The sequence below is a fragment of the Thermobia domestica genome, chromosome 2, assembly GCF_964235325.1.
Source record: "Thermobia domestica chromosome 2, izTheDome1.hap1.1, whole genome shotgun sequence".
Classification (NCBI taxonomy): Eukaryota; Metazoa; Arthropoda; class Insecta; order Zygentoma; family Lepismatidae; genus Thermobia; species Thermobia domestica.
Window position 1 is genome coordinate 1038560 of NC_137455.1, and position 19311 is coordinate 1057870.

At 35.8% G+C, this 19311-nt stretch overlaps 1 protein-coding gene across 2 annotated transcripts in view; it reads left to right on the forward strand.

Moving 5' to 3' along the window:
• Positions 1-13930, forward strand: part of LOC145669764 (uncharacterized) — a 66389-nt gene extending 52459 nt beyond the window's left edge. For both annotated transcript variants that reach the window (XM_081738103.1, XM_081738107.1), the window contains 3 exons: positions 1727-2083; positions 3112-3271; positions 10256-13930. In XM_081738103.1, coding sequence (XP_081594229.1) covers positions 1727-2083; positions 3112-3271; positions 10256-10455 — 717 coding nt within the window. In that variant the 3' untranslated portion in view covers positions 10456-13930. The remainder of the gene's footprint in view (positions 1-1726; positions 2084-3111; positions 3272-10255) is intronic.
• Positions 13931-19311: the final 5381 nt, after the last annotated feature.

Sequence of the window (19311 nt, forward strand, 5' to 3'; positions counted from 1 at the left end):
GGAATTGCAAATCTCTTTACTAAGTGTAACTAGAATTATTTTGCCAGGCTCTTTATTGGTGACTCGAGCATTTCTTAAGTTCTACCTGAGAGTCTATCTCATCGAACTGGTTTATCGATTGTCATTTGTAGTCCATAAGATTAGCATGGAGACAGATGGAATTCGGAATGTTCCGTTACAATAGTATCCATTTTCAACTTGACTCCTCCCCCCGCTACCGTTTCCTCCACACAAAGCTCCTCATAAGAAAGAGTAACCAAACGCTTGCTGTAGCTTTATATTTTTGACGGTGATTCATCTTTTTCTCGTTCCTTTCTCGTTTCCTTAATATTTTTCATTTCTGGATCCGAAGGGGGAAGGGTCCGGACTCCCCGGACCCACCTCTTGGCTACGTGCCGGATGGTATTGAAATCTTTTATGAAAATATATAAATCCATTAATGAAACAATTAAATCTCCTCAGAGCGACCATACATTTTTCAGCTGAAAATAGTGTTGTTAAAGACTCGAGCGGCTCGGCTCACGGCTCAATCGCCACCGAGCTGAACCGAGAAGCGAGCTGCGCCTGCAGCCCTCCCAACCCTCGGTTTAGCTTGAGCCCTCGGTTCAGTTGCACCGAACCGAGCCACGCCGATGGCTCACTCCACTTGAGCCGGCAGCTCACTTCAGCCGAGCCGATGGCTCATTCCAACCGAGCCGGTTTAAGCCAATGGCTCATCTGAGCCGAGCCAAACCGAGTCAATGGCTCATTCCAATCTAGCCGAGCCGAACTGAGCCGGTGGCTCAGGGCTCGAGCCGAACCAGTTGACATCACTAGCTATAAGGAATTTTCTCAACAGTACTCTTCCAGACTGTAAGTAATATGTGTAGGATATTTGCTTAAAATTGCTCCAAGTGTTCAAACTCATGCTCAAACACACACACATACATATATTTTAGATATATAAAAATATAGATAAGAAGCGGCTCGAGCGGCTTAGCTCACGGCGGTCATCACCGGGCGGAACCGAGAAGTGAGCCGAGCGAACAGCTCACCTTGGCTCAGTTGGGCCGAACCAAACCGAGCCGGCTCGAACCGATGGCTCACCTGAGCGGAGCTGAACCGAGCCAATGGCTCATCGCAACCAAGCAGGCTCGAGCCGAGCCGAACCAAGTCGGTGGCTCGGCTCGAGCTGTTGGCTTAGTTGAACCAAGCTGAGCCGAACCGGTTGACATCACTAGCTGAAAACGGGACAGGTTTCGGTTTTTTTTTTTTTTTTTTTTAATCATGAGAAATGAGAAACATGTCAGTGCGTAAGTTAGTTCCTGTGTACCTTAACAATACTTAATACTTAAGACCCAAGCTGCCAGTATCTCTCGCCATGTTCATAAGAAATTTGACGTTAAAATATTTCGCGTTTAAATTTCCTTTACCTACAAATACTACTACATAAAACGGGACAAATACTACTTTTTTGCATGTACAGACAGGACAGATGGGTCACACCCTAAAACGGGACTGTCCCGGTCAAAACGGGATGTATGGTCGCCTTATAGTTATTGAGATTTAAGCCAAAAACTGAAAACAAAGTTGAAAACTGACAGAAATCTTTGCTATTGTTTTTACATCTTATACAAAATGATTGAATGTATATCTATCTATATTTTGACTTTACGCAGACTACTGTATGTTGTACGCAGACTACTGGGAGGCAATGTTAGAGTTTGATTTGTTTCTTTCTTTTCAGGTTGGCCAAGGCCCGTTCGCTCCGTCAGTGTCAGGCCTCGTAAAAATAGGTGAAACAATGACGATGGTGGTGTACGCAGAGGGCGCTGCCTCGGACTTCGACATCCACGTGCAGGAATGCATCGCCCACGACGGCAACCGACAAAACAGCGTCCGTCTCACAGACGAAAGAGGCTGTGTTCTCAAGACCAAATTGCTCGGTGCCTTCCAGAAAACAAGACAAACTGGAAACACTGGAGCCTCCATAATCGCTTACTCCATATTCCAGGCATTCAAGTTCCCAGATGAGATGGAAGTCTACTTAGAGTGTAATGTGGAGCTGTGCAAGGGACAATGCGATGAATGTCCAGAGCAAGGAGTAAGCAACCCCTGTTTTCTTGGGGGGATTATTTTTAATCAAACATCTTAGCGGTAGATATTAAAAATTATGTTTATTATTTTAAAACCTAACAAATACTCAAGTTGTATAAAAGTTAGCCCAAAGTTATGTATGATTCAAAACATTATTTTGAAATTGGTGCAATGTTGGCATTGCAGGTCGAGATCAGAGCCAGGAATTGAGTTACTATCAAAAGTTGATCATTTATTTATTTATTTATTTATTTATTTATTTATAATTAAGCTTCCAAAATTGCCTAAGAGACAATTTATATTAGAATGAATAAGATCAACAAGAACGAGAAAGGAAGCCAACACGGCATGCTCTTAAGTGTACCATTCAGTCATTCTCCCGGTGGAACTTAGGAAAATCCTTGAGAAATCTTCAGTTAGGCAAATGACTGACGTCTGAATTCGAAGACTGGACATTACGAATTAGAATAAAGAACGTTAATCAACCTCTCGGTTTATCAAGTAATATAGAAATATTACTTTATCTCTGACTAGATTTCAATATTTAAAATTAAGTTTAGATAAGATCATATAGCATAGCGGATTTATCCAAAATACATTGTTGAGAATCTGTTTTCATTAAAGGATACATTGAGATGTTGCCAAGTTTAGTTTTGTAGATATACAAGAATAATAAAAATATTTGCATATACTATTTTAAATCTGAATTGTTCCGATTACATAAACTATTCTAGCTGATTACATAATAATTACATCGTTTTGAGAGAACTGGACAAACAATTGTATAATTACATGATAATTTAAACTATTAATTTTCCACTAAATAATCGTAATTCATATTACGTACGGTACATCTATTGGTAATGAGGGGATGATTTCTGAGTTCCAAAACTCTACTCTGAAGTTCTCATAATTAATGTCAAGGAACAAAGAGAAAACTTTCTATGTAAAGGTTACTCCTTTTTCTTCTAATAATTCTATTAGAAAAGTCAGTTGCGGTGCTAATAGTGATACCTAATGTTTTCTATTCTTCAGAACACGATCCCATCGAAAAGAAGAAGGCGAGACGTTTCTAGCAACTCCACCAACGAACTTCTAGAACCTCTGAAGGTGGGTCGCCTTGTGCGTGTGGTGACTCCAGATGATTTAGCTTTGATTGATGACGCAAGATCGACCATAATCAACGTCTCGGCAGGTAAGAAATGGTGTCCACTTGTATCAGAGTAGTTGAAACGTATTATACATCTACTGTAAAGACTTCAAGATCCTATCAATTAACTAACTAACTCTATGGCTTATGGAACCCGGAGGTTCAATGCAGCGTTCACAAAAGCTCTCCACTGACTTCTATCCTTAGCTAACTGCATCCAGTTTCTACTTTGTATTCCAATCTCTACCAGATCGATCTTAATATTGTCCTCCCATCTGCTCCTAGGTCTTCCCAAAGGTCGTTTTCCGATTGGTCTTCCAGTTAAGACTTTGAAAGCGTTCCTACTTTCTTCCATTCTAGCTACATGACCTGCCCATCTAAGCCTCTTAGACTTGACGACCTTAACAATGTTGGGTAAACCATATAAAGTATGTAGTTCCTCGTTATGAAGTTTCCGCCATTCCCCATTCCTCTTGGGTCCGAATATTCGTCTCAAGATGTTGTTCTCAAATACTTTCAGTCTATGTTCTTCCCTCAGAGTAAGCGACCATGTTTCGCAACCATACAGAACAACAGGCATGATTATCGTTTTATATATTTTAAGCTTCAAATTCTTCGACAGAATTCGTGACGACAAGGTATTTTCAACCGAATAGTAACACGAATTCTCTGCTTTCAGTCGACATTTATTTCTTCGTGAATATGATTTTCCTCTGTTAATATTGATCCTAAATATTTGAAAGTATCCACTTTATCAAAAGTATTATTTAATATTTTAACGCCTCCACAATTTGCCGTATTACGATCCCGACGCACTTCCATATATTTAGTTTTCTCTGCATTTACTTCTAAACCCATGTCCCTGCAAGCGTTTAATAAGATCTTTGCATTTCTTTCTATTGTTCTCCTATCATCACCTATTAAATTTACATCATCAGCATATGCCATAACCTGGTGAATACCGTTCAACTGTAGGCCCTGGTTGCTATCTTTGATTTTCCTTATGGCGTATTCCAGCACAAAGTTAAATAATAATGGCGACAACGCATCTCCTTGTTTCAGCCCATTTTCGACGTGAAAGCTCGTGGACAAAAATTTTCCTACCCGGACTTTACTTTGGGATTCATTTAAACATATCTTAGTTAATCTAATTAGCTTTCTCGGTATTCCAAGTTCTGTAAGAACGTTGTATAATGTTTCTCTTCTAACCGGGTCGTACGCCTTTCTAAAATCAATAAATAATTGATGTACTGAGGTATTGCATTCCCACTTGGGTTCTGATTGGGTTCTGGAATATACAGTTCTGCGTGTTACTAGATGGAGCATCTCTATCAAATAATATATTTCGATTTTCCTGACTATCCTGCTGTGATAAGAATTTCTCAACCTTTTTATCTAATTGATTAACATTATCCTTAATACAGTTTTCCAATCGTTCATGTACTTCCCGTAACTTTTGTTCCACTAGCCTATCTACCTTTCTTTCTCTTTCAATACACATTTCCGAGTTTTTTCTTATTGTGCTAATTGTATCCTGCTCTAGGAGTTTAACCTTATTCGTAATTCTCTCATTTGCTTCCTTCAATTGGTTACATTCATCTCTAATTCGATCCGAATTCATCTTACAGGTTTCTCTAACATTACTTACATCTACTTTCAAATTATAGAAGTCAACTGTCAACAAGCCTATTTTAGTTTCCACATTTTCTGATACTGACCCTATATTATCCTTCAGTTCCTTTTCTATCTTTAATAAGTTCTCTTTCGTTTTATTTAAATCCTCTGTCACATATTTGGTCTCTTCGGCGCACCTAGATTTTACTTCATCCAAACTTTCAGTCCACTGAGTTTTAACCAATTGAAGTTCCGACTTAACCGCTAACAATTCATTTGATACCTTTTTATCCAAATCTAAAATAGAAGATCTCATCGAGTCAATGTTTGAATTTACTTCCGCTTTCACCGACTTAATATCTGATTTCACTTCATCAATACGCAAGTTTACTGAATTCACTGAATTAATCATTTTCTGTTGGAATGATTCCATCAAACTCTTAAGGCTCTCAAGAAGTGGTCCCCCACCAATCTCAATTTCAGGTATTGGTCTCTGAACACATCCACCCTTAGATTGATCAACTCTAGGATCATCCTTTTCAGCATTCATATTTCTAACCATATTTGTCTCACTATGATTTTGACCGGAGCCCATAGAACTTTCATTCGCTGTTAAACCTGTTTCGCAGCTTTCAGCACTGTCACTTGAACTCTCAATTATTTCAGCACTCGCAATACAAGCATGACACATCCAATTACCATCGTTTTGTTTCATTAATTCAATTTCTTCTTTTGACAGCTCTATACAAGTCACATGAAAGAATTGACGACATTTATCACACCCTACAGATCCATCAGAGTTTAGAGCATCTTTGCGATTACAACATAAATGAATCTGAGGTTCAACCTCACTCACACTAAAATCCAAAAACATTATTTCATCACATATTAGTCCGTCACACAATCTCAAGTAAGCTTCCAAAAGGGGATAAGAAACTAGCAAGAAAACCTCATTTGCTTCCTTAACGGTTCTAATAAACCCCTTACCAGAAATGCACACCCCAACAATGTCACTTATTTACTTCACTGCTTTTACTTAAACAGTAACTTAAGTAAATCAAATAAATCCTGGCTGGGTCGCCAATTTGTTAAATATAAAAAAAATATAATAAATAAATAAATATGAGTTAATTTGGGAACAAATTAGTATTGATATTCAACGGATTATCAACAGAGGAAAATAATCTAGTAAGCGCAACGGGATTGATACTTCTATCAGGTTATGAATGTTCCAGATTCTTGCGGTGGTGTCATTCCGAGCAAGAGGGTTTTAGATTTTTTTAAAGAGAAAAATATGTTTGGTTTTGTATCATTTATATAACATTTAAATACTAATCCATTTATTGCTAATCATAGAAATAATTAAGTAATTTCCAATCCACTAAATTTTATTGCATCCTTTTTTTAACAGCACCAGTTAAATAACACAAGTAGAATTCTATGGAGTTGCGACGGTATCAATAAAACCGCTGGAACAACATAATAGCCATTGTCACGGTTCCATTTACTACTTTGGACACAATGATCTATTGTATAAGTTATTATATGACATTTTGTATTAATAGATTTCATATTTATATTTAATAAAATTATTTTAAGTTGAACAAATGCTTATTCATTTGTTTTGAAATTTAACAAAATAGCGAGAAATCTTAAGCAGCTAGTCTGGATTGTTGAAAAAAATATTGTAATCTATGCTGAGTTTTTTCTACTATCGTTAGTTTTATTCCACTAATTTTTTTATGCACTTTCAGTTATACACTTGTAACGTAGCTTTGGCAGTCATTCCCAATCACACAATTAGAAAGAGGATAAATAAAGAATTATTATTTCATCACCATAAATTATTCTATCATACGCAAGCCATACTGCTTTCAAACTCATCTCAAATATACAGTTTTATTTCTCAACATTTAACAATTATTAGCATTTACTGGCAACTAAGCCTCTTATTACTCATTTTCATCATTGTTGGCACATATATTCATTAAATACAATGTAACATGTACATGACATCAGTAAACATAAAGCCTAACCTATTTTAGCTAATCTAACCTAATCTACCTAACCTAACTAACCTAGCCTAACTAAATACACGAATGACTTAACTCTCACTGCCAATGGAAACAGGTGCATCATTGAAGTATATATTTTTCAATATTAATAACATTTCTATTATATAAATTAATTATTTAACAATATTAATCATAGGATTCACGCAGGTTGATAAACGCTCAGCATAGAAATGTCCCAGACTAGTCAGCATTATAAGGTAGCAAATGAGATATGTAAACGACCGACGATGTTTTAAATGCTCATATTATCTCGTTATTATACAATGGCTATTATAGCTAAATGACACTGTATTCAACCGAATAAGAAATTTGACTATTCAATGTATATTGATATTATCAGTACCCAACTGGCAACTGATTCATCTGTGGCTTGAATGTGTTTCGGAAGTTACATGATAAACGACCTACTAAAAGCATGCCCACAGCACTCATAGAGTATCATTTATAGGCCTAACGCATGCATCACGAACAATTTAGAATACATCCCCTTTTATAGCTTACCTGGTCTTATGTGACGGAACTGTGGAAAATCTACTCACACATCGCTTTCATTATTGAGGAAATCACTCATGAATACTCCGGATGAATGATTCGTTCCAAGCTCAATGTTTGATTAATGTTAATTTCACAAATATGCTAAACCAGTCTCAATCACCAAAAATGGCTTCACTTTCATGTTTTTTTTCACTCTAGTTAGTAAACGAGAAAGTTACCTGTATATCCACGATTACCAATTGATTTCTCCAAATCTAGAATTCCTTTTAATATATATTTTAGATAGGTTACGTACCAGTTTCCAATTTGGGAATTAATTTAGATGGTTAGGTAACGGGATTTTGTCCAGTTTGTATCCTCGTCGTCAACCTAACTTCACATTACGTCACAATACTACGTGTATTCTCGGCTCCCTCGAAATTTCATTAACTATATACTATTAAATGTAAATTTATAAAATTCTAATTCTTTTATCATTTTATGCCAACATTTTCTTCCTCATTAAAAGAAAACATTTTTTTCTAACCTTCAATTACACTCCTATAGTTCGATATAAAATTGTTTATCATCTCCATCCACGTAGTCCTACATGGCAGCCTCCAATGATAATATCGTTGATACTAGGTAAGCTCATTTTTTTTACGTGGTATTAGATATTGACGATCTAATCAATGTACTGAAATACCCTATTCAATGCCACTTATTGTGGAGTTTTTTTTTTATACAAAATTTTATGAAATATATTTGATTTATAATTAACTTTCATTCACAGTTATCAATATTTATGTTGCCGTCTGCATGCCTATAGTATATCGTTTATTTCAATCTTCATTTACTCTTATAAATATCAAACGAACTGAAAAAGTGAATATTATTACATATAAATAACAATACTTTACCCTACTAAAATACCGTAATCTACATTACTAATAAGTAATAATTCAAATCGGTATTTATTTAATACAAAGGTAAACAAACAACAACGCCCTACATACTAACCACTATCTGCGTTAATGGCACAGTTTTACAAAATACAGGCCCTGACAACCCACGAAAATAACAAAATGGTTTGTTAATGTATATTCAAACGAATAATTATTTAAATGGTACAGATTGATGAAAAGCAGGCTGTAACATGCGGTGTGTATCTCCTTTTCTCCACGCACATTAGTTTTTGGCTGCGTGTTCAGCAAATCGTCAAAGAAATCTCTCCATCTATTTAAGAGGCTATCTGTATCAGTGAGAACTGTTCCGTCAGCTTTCTTTAATATATAAGCATGAGATCGATAGCCTTTCTTAAATTCACTGATCCCCTTATACATGTCCCGAATGTTTTTATTTTTAATATTATCTTCGAGTTCCTTAATTTTAGCTTTAAAAAATCGCGTTTCTTTGTTCTAAAAGTTTTGGAAGTTTCCCGCATGATATCTGCGAAATTTTGTGTAGTTATTTCATTCGGATTTTGTAGCCAGCGTAATTTTGCCGGTTTTTTCTTCTCTGCTAGTTTTATGCATTCCTGGCCGAACCATGGTTTGTTCCTACGCATTTCCGCGTGTCCCAATTTTTCTATTGCTGAACTTTTAATCCTATCTCTAATTTCAATGCAAGTATCCTAAACACTAGTACTCCGAGTCTTCTAAAACCGAAAATCTATTCGAAAGTTCAATCTGGTATATAACTGTATCACTTACGATATTTAGACAGAGCTTTCTGTCAAACATCAGACTTTACAAAATCGTAAGAAATCAGAGTCCCTATACATCAGAGGAAAAATATCGTATATGAGTTAGGTTAAAAGAGATATCCTTAACCTTACGTTTTGGAAAAAGATTTTAAGGATTTTTTTATAGTTGCAACGGATCATTAAAAGATTGTGGAGATAAAATTTGATAACAGCTAGTAAAAATGAAATATTTCAGTTTAACGTTTGACTATTATGCACTTTGGAGTAAGGGAGGCAGATAATTAAGGCAAGTGAATGATTAAGGAAGAATTGGTGGATTAAGAATGTTGGAGGAAACGAAAGTACCGCGAGAAAATCCACGGACACCATGTTGCCCTCCACAAACTTATTTGGCCAGGAATTGAACCAGAGCCTCACTCATCAGAAGTAAACGCTCTGTCACTGAGCCACCGTGGCCCCAGATAATAGCCAGTTAACAGTATTTTACTTGTTTTTAATTCGTTTATGTTGTATTGTATTTAGGAAATTTTTGTAGTAAGTGTACGAATTAAAAGGGGCAAGAAGAATCTGAGGCATCTTCTCACTTTCCTTTTCTCCAAATTCTGTAATTTCAATAAGGAAAAATTATTTTTCCCTTTCAAGCAGTAAATGTATCACTATTTAGATATTTACATGTTGAAAAGTTCATTAAAAATAACAAATAAAAATATTTTCTAAATTATGCTGAATATCTTAATTTAAAAACTTATGATAAATTGCCTCACATTATAATTAAATACTAACTTAAAACTCAAATATTAGATACAAGTTTTTGTGGCCATATCAGACATTGAGTATTGGCATATGATTTGAGAAGCTTATAGGGGCGTCGTTTGGGAAGGTAATCGCGCTATCCCCCTGAGTTTTACAAACATATACTTTAATAAATTGTATACTAATACACTAATAAAAAATTGAAACTCTTATGTCGGTAGACCATCTTGCTCACTACCATCCCCTTGCAAAACCTCAATGACTCTACTGCTTCAGTCTCTTTCCTACATGTACTTGCATTCATTAACAATTGATGTTCTCTACTTTATGACTCGTAATGAAGTCGCTCTTATACATTCTTAAGGATATTTAATAAAATAAGTAACAAAACTTTCTTTTGTCTTCCAGCTGATCGACTCCAGGGTGATGACGTGTGTATGTCCATGTCTGGATTTGTAATCGCTGCTGTGTTCCTCCTCACTGTGCTTGTCGGGTCCTGTCTACTCAGTGCTTCTTTATATCTCAAAAACCGTGCATTGACTGGCAACTCTGCGAAATCCCTATCCATCCACAATTTCCCCGTCACGACGTCATCATCAAAGGCATGAGTGATGCATAAAACATTTTTTTTTTTATCATAAAGAAACAAATTTCCATCAAGACTCGACTGAAAAGATTTTGCTTGCGTATCGCACATTTTGTAGAAACTGAATCCAGAAGAGAAATGTGCAAATACGCGACTTACGAAGTTTAGACTTCAGGGTTTTAACTCGTCTTTTGTGAAAAGAAGTGATATTTTCAAAAGTGGTGGTAAATAATTTTTACGGATGCTTCGACAAAACAAGTGAATAATATTCGTTGACGATTTCCTAGAATTTTTGTCAAATATCCTGATATGAGATTGTACTAAATGAACAATGAATTAATCATTCCATGAAAAACAAAAAGATTATCAAACACTAAATGTTGTCTCTAACAGAGAATTTTGTAAGTTACTACAATGTAAATTCGACTCATATTTACGTTTTTCAAAATTACTTAAACAACAAATAATATTAAAATTTGAAAAGCAGCTCACTAGAACCTAAGGCATTATAAAATGGAATACAAGGAAATTAAAAAAAGTTATCTTCAGTTGAAAAAATGTCATCATAAAGATATTACACCCTGTTTCTCAACTGAAAGTAATCTTTTCAAAAATCTTCCTATACTATCTCAAAATACGTTTTATCTTCTAGGATGCTACATCTTCCAAATTTTTATATTGTTTTCTTTTATAGTTGATTTTTTTTTAAATGTTGATTACTTTTAAACTTTTAGTGTTACGGTTTTTTATATTTTTTAAAGAAAAAAGCCAAATGGATCGTATTTTTTATTTGAATGGACATTAAACAATTACAAATGTTATGTAAACCTATTGAGATTCATTACAAGTTGTTTGCAACTATCGGTAAAGAATAAAATCTTTTATAAGTTTCCAGAGTTCAGTGCAGTGTTCCAGAGTTTTTCTCTCATGTCTGATACGCTACATAAACTTAATTCGTTGAACTTATTACGTCATATTGAACAAAGAAATAATCTTGTTTTCTTTGTAATTTTATACTTTTATTCCTACAATACTTCTCATTTTCCTATAGTTTGTATCGATCTTAAAAATTGAACAAAAGTACAATGTGTTGAATATTGTTAATTTTGAAAATAAACGGAATTCATGATCACAAACATAAATGCTTTCAACCTAGTTATGTTTTACTGAACAAGTGCCATTGTATTTTATAATCTGATTTATAAGCTTATACCAATGAAAATATAAACAGTATATACTATACGAAAACGATAAGCATCATACATGATTAGGATTCCCAGATTTTCAGACTGAAAATAATCGGACTTCATTACATATCGCACAAATAACATTGTTTTGAAGAAAAACCTAAACACTTTGGAATTTTTTACTATTTTGGGGGGACAGATTATGTAAATCTGGGACTACCTCTGCTAAACGGGGGTATCTCGGAGCCCTATACGTGATTATCTTCTTTGTCAGGTATCAAAATAAGACAATTCCCTCACATCTTCCCATTTCTCGTCTTTTATCTAATTAATGGATTAAAAATTAACTTTCCTGCACTTCAAATTCGCAATTCATCTTCCGTAATAAGTTAAAAAATACTGTATTCAAGAAATGTTTTGTACGTATATTGAATAAATGAATCTGACAACACTGAATGCTACTCCGAACTTACCAGAATTCTATCAGTAATTCTAGTTTTCGTCGTTAATGTGTCGAAATAATTATATTCGGTATTATAGCGTCTTATTTAAATATTGTACAAAATTAAATAAGAGAAAAAGAACTTATAATAACATTATTTTTATTTCTCCAGTAACTAAACTCTGAAATCGACTATTATCCAAACATACTATAGATATAGCATTTACTTACATCTAGCATTCTATCTTGAGACTCATTCATTACAGGAATGTTAACATTCCAATTCGAAATAATATAATCTGAAAACAAATCCTAGATTAAATAACTATATTGATAATTTCCCCTGAATAATTTCTCTTTCTTTCTTTAGCTAGAGTTCCATGAAGTTCTGCCTCCAAAGTAAATTATTCTATTCTACTTTCGGGTGTTTATTGTTATAGTCGCAGCTATAAAGTCATGTCGTCTCTAACACTACAATTGTTTCTGTGGAATTGCTTTAAAACTTACAGTATGAGCTGTAACTAAAATGGCCCGTCAAAGAGAACGAATGGCCAGTTGGAAGTAAAATTCCTAACACTAATAATTATTAAGAAAATAACGGGAGATAGTGGCGCCAGACATATAGAAATTGTTCTAAATATCTTAAAGATTGTATCAATCTATTAAAAATGTCTAAAAGTAAAATTGTTTTAAAATGAAAATTGAAAGAAGTGAGAGCTTAATATTCATGTACTCATCTGTCCGGCAGCCATCTTGATCCCGCAAGTAAATGAACAAATTAGGTATAGGAGGGATGTTTCTTCTTTCTTAACTTAAATTGAAGTTTTATATTTTCAAGTGCAGACCTAGATGCCAGTTATCTGTATCACTGAGCTTTGTTATGATTGTTTTGTAATATAGTAATTTGAATGTAAAGATTATGAAAATGATGGGTGATCATGAAAAAAGGTGGAGGAATCTCGATATTCATTAATTCCAATTTGTGTTAATGAAATGAGCTAGTAAATTAATCAAAGAAAATATATAATTTTAAAATTAAATTAAGATGATGCCAGGGTATGTGCAGATGTAAAAATCTCAAGTGCGGTAAAGATAAAAAGTTTAATTTTAAAGTAAATGCTGTATCTTATAAATAAATTATAGCTATGTCTTGTATTTGTAAGGTACAGTATTTTCTTTAAAATTTCATTTAATGTCCTCACCACACTTGAAATTTTCACATCTTCAAATATCCTGGCATCACCTTAATCTAATTTTAATATCTTCTTCCTATTGAGAAATAATCCAAATATGTAAATTTAAAAAAATACTACGTTATTTTCCAATTCATTCTTCTGTATTAAAACTGAACTTCTTAGCATGTATGTGCTAGTCGATATCTTAATATGTTCTTCGTTCCTAAGACTGATTATAAGGGTATACTGTATATAATTTGTGTCCATCATCAACTCTCGAAATTGTAATTCTTGAATATCTCACTCAAACTATTAGTATTTTTTTTAAAAAAAAAGAAGTTTTATTTAAAACTGAAAACAAAGTGAGCATAGTATTATGTGTCACATGATCTAACATTACATTCAAATGGAAATTATTATAATGAACAACAATATTAATAGACGAAATAACATATTTCAGTCAAATGCACGTATTTTATTGGCGTTGTCTTGCGTCTCAAAGGGGCTCTCTGAAATGTAGAGTAAGGCAGTTATGAGGTGTGTTTGACGTTGCCTACCATGAATTTGGATTAAGCAATGCATAAAAACAAAATGTTGATAATTGCAATGATTACTTTGTGTATATATGTTTTTAAAAGAAGGAATTGTATTATTTTAATAATCATTATTAATAAAACATTGTGTACAAAATTATCTTAATTTTCTCTTCTTTGTAATTTCACCCTGCATTTACTCTCAGTGAAACTAACTTTTATATGCGACCGATCACTGAATTGTGTGACCACCCCTTCAAATAATATTTCCTTATGTGAGTTTAGCGATGACGCAGGGCGCACCGATCTAATATATAGCTGCATTCCTAGGTAATCACTGAGTAGTGAGAATTAGCGTGTGATGGGTAGGCGCCAACAATTATCAACATTTAAGAAAGTTAAATGATTGAGTGGAACGATTAGTGCCTCGTTTCAGTAAACGGGATATTCAAGAGAAACTATATGTCTACAGAGGCAAGTGACGAGTTGTCGGCAAATCTGGCACACAACAACATATTGCAATACAGGCAGGATGGGACTGGCGAGGGCAGGGATCCCTGCCGGGGCCCTCTATAAATATATCATAATGAATATTGAATAACAAGGAAAGTAAGATAAAACATGTCTGCTGTGTTGGAGCATAGTTACTCGTTGTGGTTTGTTCTGTTCTCAGAGTTCTCAGGGGCCCCCAACATTGAGTGTAATCTTGGGGTTTCATTATTGGAATAAAACTAACAATATTATAGTCTTGTTTGGGGCCTAGTAAGAATATATTTCAACAATATGAAGAATGGGGCCCCAGCATCATGTTGTTTAAAGGTGTATTGTGGTCCCATGAATGCCGAAATGAAACTTTTTAAACTCCTGCTGTGGCCCTCTGTTAGTCGTTTGACAAGTTATTGCAACACCATAAAGAAACAGAACAGGTTCCCACCCTGGGATCCCATTACCACGCGTAAGTGAAGCCAACAACTTTATGAAGAAAAGCCCTCCCACGTCGCAAAGGTTTTACAGGACTCTGTTAAACTTGTATTAATAATAATAAGTAGGTATTCATTTGAAGGTGCGTAGCAGAAAGGTTGAGCAAGCCAGACTAAAGATTATTTTCGTCTGCATGTGAAGTATGAATCATGTCACAGGTTGACTGCTTCACATAAAATAATAGGAAAAGAACATTATTCATTTGCTGCTGTGGTTGAATGTGTGTCTGTGATTTTGTCCTAGAGTCAGTGATGTGCTTTTCTGCTCCAAACGAAATATGACTAGCGAAGAAATTACGTGATTGTGCATCAGATTTGAAGCAGCGAAAACTGATTTACAGAAGCTCTAAAACCCTGGCTTTGGTGGGATCTCAACTTACAAGTTCTAGTGAAAAAGAGACGGGAGCTTCAGCTGAATCAAACAATGTAACATTTGCAGCAGAAAGATGGGAGTTGGAAGGTAGGTCGACAAAGGTCGTTTGAGTTTCTTCACATACCTTACTATCATTGATAAACAGCATAGCAAAAGCAGAATGACGTGGCACTTTTCCGCTTGGCAATCTATTTGTTACAGGTTATGAAGTTACCCCATCAGGAAGTCGCGGTCGGAAAGAAGGATTGCCGCCATCGACAGTGGCGGGCCGCCGGAGGCAGCCGGCACCCATCCGCGGCGGGACGACGATCTACTTGTTCAAAGTTGCCGACCTTTTGCCGAGGTGGCAAGCGGTCGAAAATCGTAAAATAAAATCCCCTTTGCCGACTGTTGCCGACTACCAGAGTCGGCAAAACAGTTGGAAAGCCCTCTTTCCGACCCTCTGCTGACTCCTTATGCCGGCCTCTTTTCGACGGCGTCGTCGGCGCATTTAATGTTCATTTCCGGCTGTTTGCCGACTGCTCGGCAAGGCAACTATTCGTCGCGGTCGAAAATCGCGCGGAAAGACGCCTATGTCCGGCGCAGGCAATCCGACCGCGGTATCTGGTCGGCATGGACAAATTGTCCGACTGTAGGCGTCAGGATCCTAATGGAATAATGTGCAACGCCTTTATCAGGACATTAAGTGACACGAATAATCAAAATTCCATACCGATGAGGCAGAGGCAGTCATTATTGTCAGAGTAAATCGTGATGTTTCTGGTATGAGTTTCATCGATGCAAGGAACCTGAGGCAAAAGCAGATTGAAATAAGACGTTTGATGATAAAAGGACTAGTCAACATCGACATCACTGTCTTCATTGGGCGCCAGAACCTTCCATGTAGGGGTGGTTTCGAATTAAAATGGATGCTTCAAAACAGAGAGGGTAATCATGGAAACTTCCTTGAGCTTGTTCTACTCGTCAGCAAATACGATAACATTCTGAACGAACATGTTCAAGAATCCATAAAATTAAGCAAATGTAGGAAAGGATTAGAAGAAAGAAACGGAAAAGACATGGTTCGTTAGTCAAGTCGCATTATAGGACATACCATTCAGCAGTACATTCTATCTGACGTAAAAAAAAAAAAAAAAAACTCAAATATTTAGTATAATGATTGGCTCAAGTCAAGATGTATCGTCAGTGGAACAGCTTAGTGTGGTTGTTCGCTATGTAATCAATAGAAAAACATTTGAACTTCTTCTGAGTCTTGTTTTGGCTCATGATAGATCGAATTGGATATATATCGGTGAACAGCTGGTGAAAGACAGTTCGATAAGCTTGGCAAATGTGATGGGCTGTTCGTGTGATCGGGCGTCGAATATGAAGGGTTGCTATTATACGAAGGCGTGCAGAGTTATTTGAAACAGGACAATCCTGAAAATATGTGCACACATTGTATGATTCATGTCCTTAATTTGGTAATGGTAGATTCTACAGAGCAAGAGGAAGCACCAGTAAATCTATTTGATCTCATTCAGACGACTGCAGTGTTTCTGTCTGAATCACATAAGCGCATGGATGGGTGGACAGAACAAGTAAAGCAGAATTATACTGGAAGTGACAAGCTTTGAAGATTTCAACAAATTGGTGCTACTCGTTGGTGGAATAAACACAGAGCTTTAAATGCGATCATTGATACCAACATTTGTCAAGGGAAAGACCAAGATGCAACAGAATTCCAAAGCGACCGATTTCTGACTTTTCTACTGTTCCTGAACGACGTTAAAACCAGCAGACAGTTCGATGCAAATGAAGTTTCAAGCCCAGACTTTGTTGCATAAATGGTGGCTGTATACGATGACCTATTCACGTTAACAACCTCAGTCTCAAAATGTTTACAGTCGCAAGCTCTGAATTACAATAATGTTTGGAATTTAACAGCAAAATTATGTGAACAGCTACACGGAAAACTTAACACCAGAATGAAGAATTTGCCAAAATATATGACAAAGCGAAAGACTTTTGCAAAGCAACGAATCACAATTAAAGAAATATACTGACACTGAGATTGAAGAAGATTTCTTCTTCGTCGGCTATCAAAGAAGAAAAGAATGGCTGATGAAAAGTCAACTGATGAGAGAGGCAAAGACAAGTCCATCAGACCTCTTTACAGTGGAACATTATTATGAGATTTTGAATTTAGCAGTAAACAGTGTGGAGGAAAGGTTTGAACCTCCTTCTCAATTACTTAAGGATTTGCTGTTGCTAGATCCTAAATGTTTCAACGAAATAAAAGAACAACTTCCAGAGAACGCATTTGCAACCAAGTTAAACCTCGATAAGGCTCAACTATAGAAAGAAATTGTACAGTTCGCAAAAATGTTGTTATCTGTTGTAACTTTCAAAAAAATGTGGACAAACTACAAAACAAGGATACATCGAAGATGATTTCAATAATGAAGACTCCGAAGAAAAGGAAGGACAAGACAGTGTGAAAACTGATAGGGCTTGTGGCACATGCTTGTCCTGTGCATCAGGTATTCTTTTTAACTTTATACAAGAGACGAGTTCATTAAATGCACTCTATGTTGCCTATAAATATGCCTTAACATTACCATGTACACAAGTGTGCTGCGAACGAGTATTCTCAAAACTGAAATTAATTAAAACAAAATTGTGCCCTCTCCTGTCTGTGTCTCAAGGCATTTATTGGAAAGGTTTATGTTAATCAGCATGGAATATGATGGTTCTAGTATTATCGATAAAAAGGTGTTAAAAGAGGTCTGTGAATCTTCTGTAGAACTGGAGAGGTTGTTGCGCTGTTAACTTAGAAAGTGTTGAGTCTTGTGTTTGCTTTGAGTCTACCAGAAGTGCCATTCAGTAATATGTCTTATATACTTTAATACTTATAATAAACTACAGTAAAACCTGTCAACTTGGCCACCTCTCTAAGTTGGGCACCTGCTTATCTTGGCCTGATTCGTCTTGAACCTGCATTTTCCCCATAAGACATTCGCTACTAATTACTCTATAAGTTGGCCACCTGTCTATCTTGGAAGTTGGCCGCATTGAAGCAATGTTTATCCTATGATGATAATGATAAATTTACCTGCGTATCTTGGCCACGCAAAATGCCGTTTTGTTATTTTTCTTAATTGTTTCGTATTTTCATATGAGAGGTATGTGCTCTGTATTTGTGACTGGAGACAGAGAAGCATAGATTCGCACGATTTGTTCTTGGAGGTCAATGGCCAGAACACTGCCCTGACAAAGGGGTGGTGAAGGAAGATGTGAATAAGGAAAAGCACGTACAGGAATTCAGGAAATGGTTGTACGTATTTGTTTATCCTGTCTGTTTTGGTAAAACCATTAGCTATATCGGCTCCTTTCATCAGTAGGGAGCTTTAGTAATTCCGGAAAATTCTCAAGGTTAAAGCTAACCATCTCAATTGTCTTTGTGTTACAACTATTCATAATTCTCGATCTGTCAGTATTAACTCTAATTTCAGGTTATATTGATAATGTTTCAGTTAGCATTTTATCAAACCACTTGGAAATAGAGTGTCATTACAACAAGCAGAATAACAAAATTAATATGATAAAACTTAATATACTTTGTGAGGCTCCTACATACTACATGGAAAGGGAAGATGGGGCCCTGCAAGTGAAGCTCCTGCCGAGGCCCTATACCTCCCAGTACGAGCCTGAATACAGGTATCTCCATGGACTTCACAAGGAAGTATATGGGCTCTCCCTATCAAGTAAATGAATAGTTTATATCAATGCTGTAGTCCTAAAATTTTCAGGGGGTACCACGCTTGTTTGCTATTACTGCTTTATACTCTAAAAGCATTTTATGTTATTTTCTTGATGACACTCCTTACTTAAATCACACTATTAATAACATGAATGAGTGTAGGTATGGAGAAGAAACCAACTCACTCCGAGAAAGAACAGAAAAAAATCACGCCGATATGCCAGAAGTAAGAAAATTGTACCCAAATTTAATTCTATAAAACCATTAAGACATGATTTTTTTAAATTGATAGCTTCTGTATTGCTCAAAGTTACGTATTATTATTGGTGTGATATTGAAAATATTCATACCTTAGTTTAAAACTATCGAATGTTTGGTTCTTGGCGTGGGAGACCCGGGTTTGATTCCCGGCGGGAGCTCATATGGCTCGGATTTCACGTTAATCA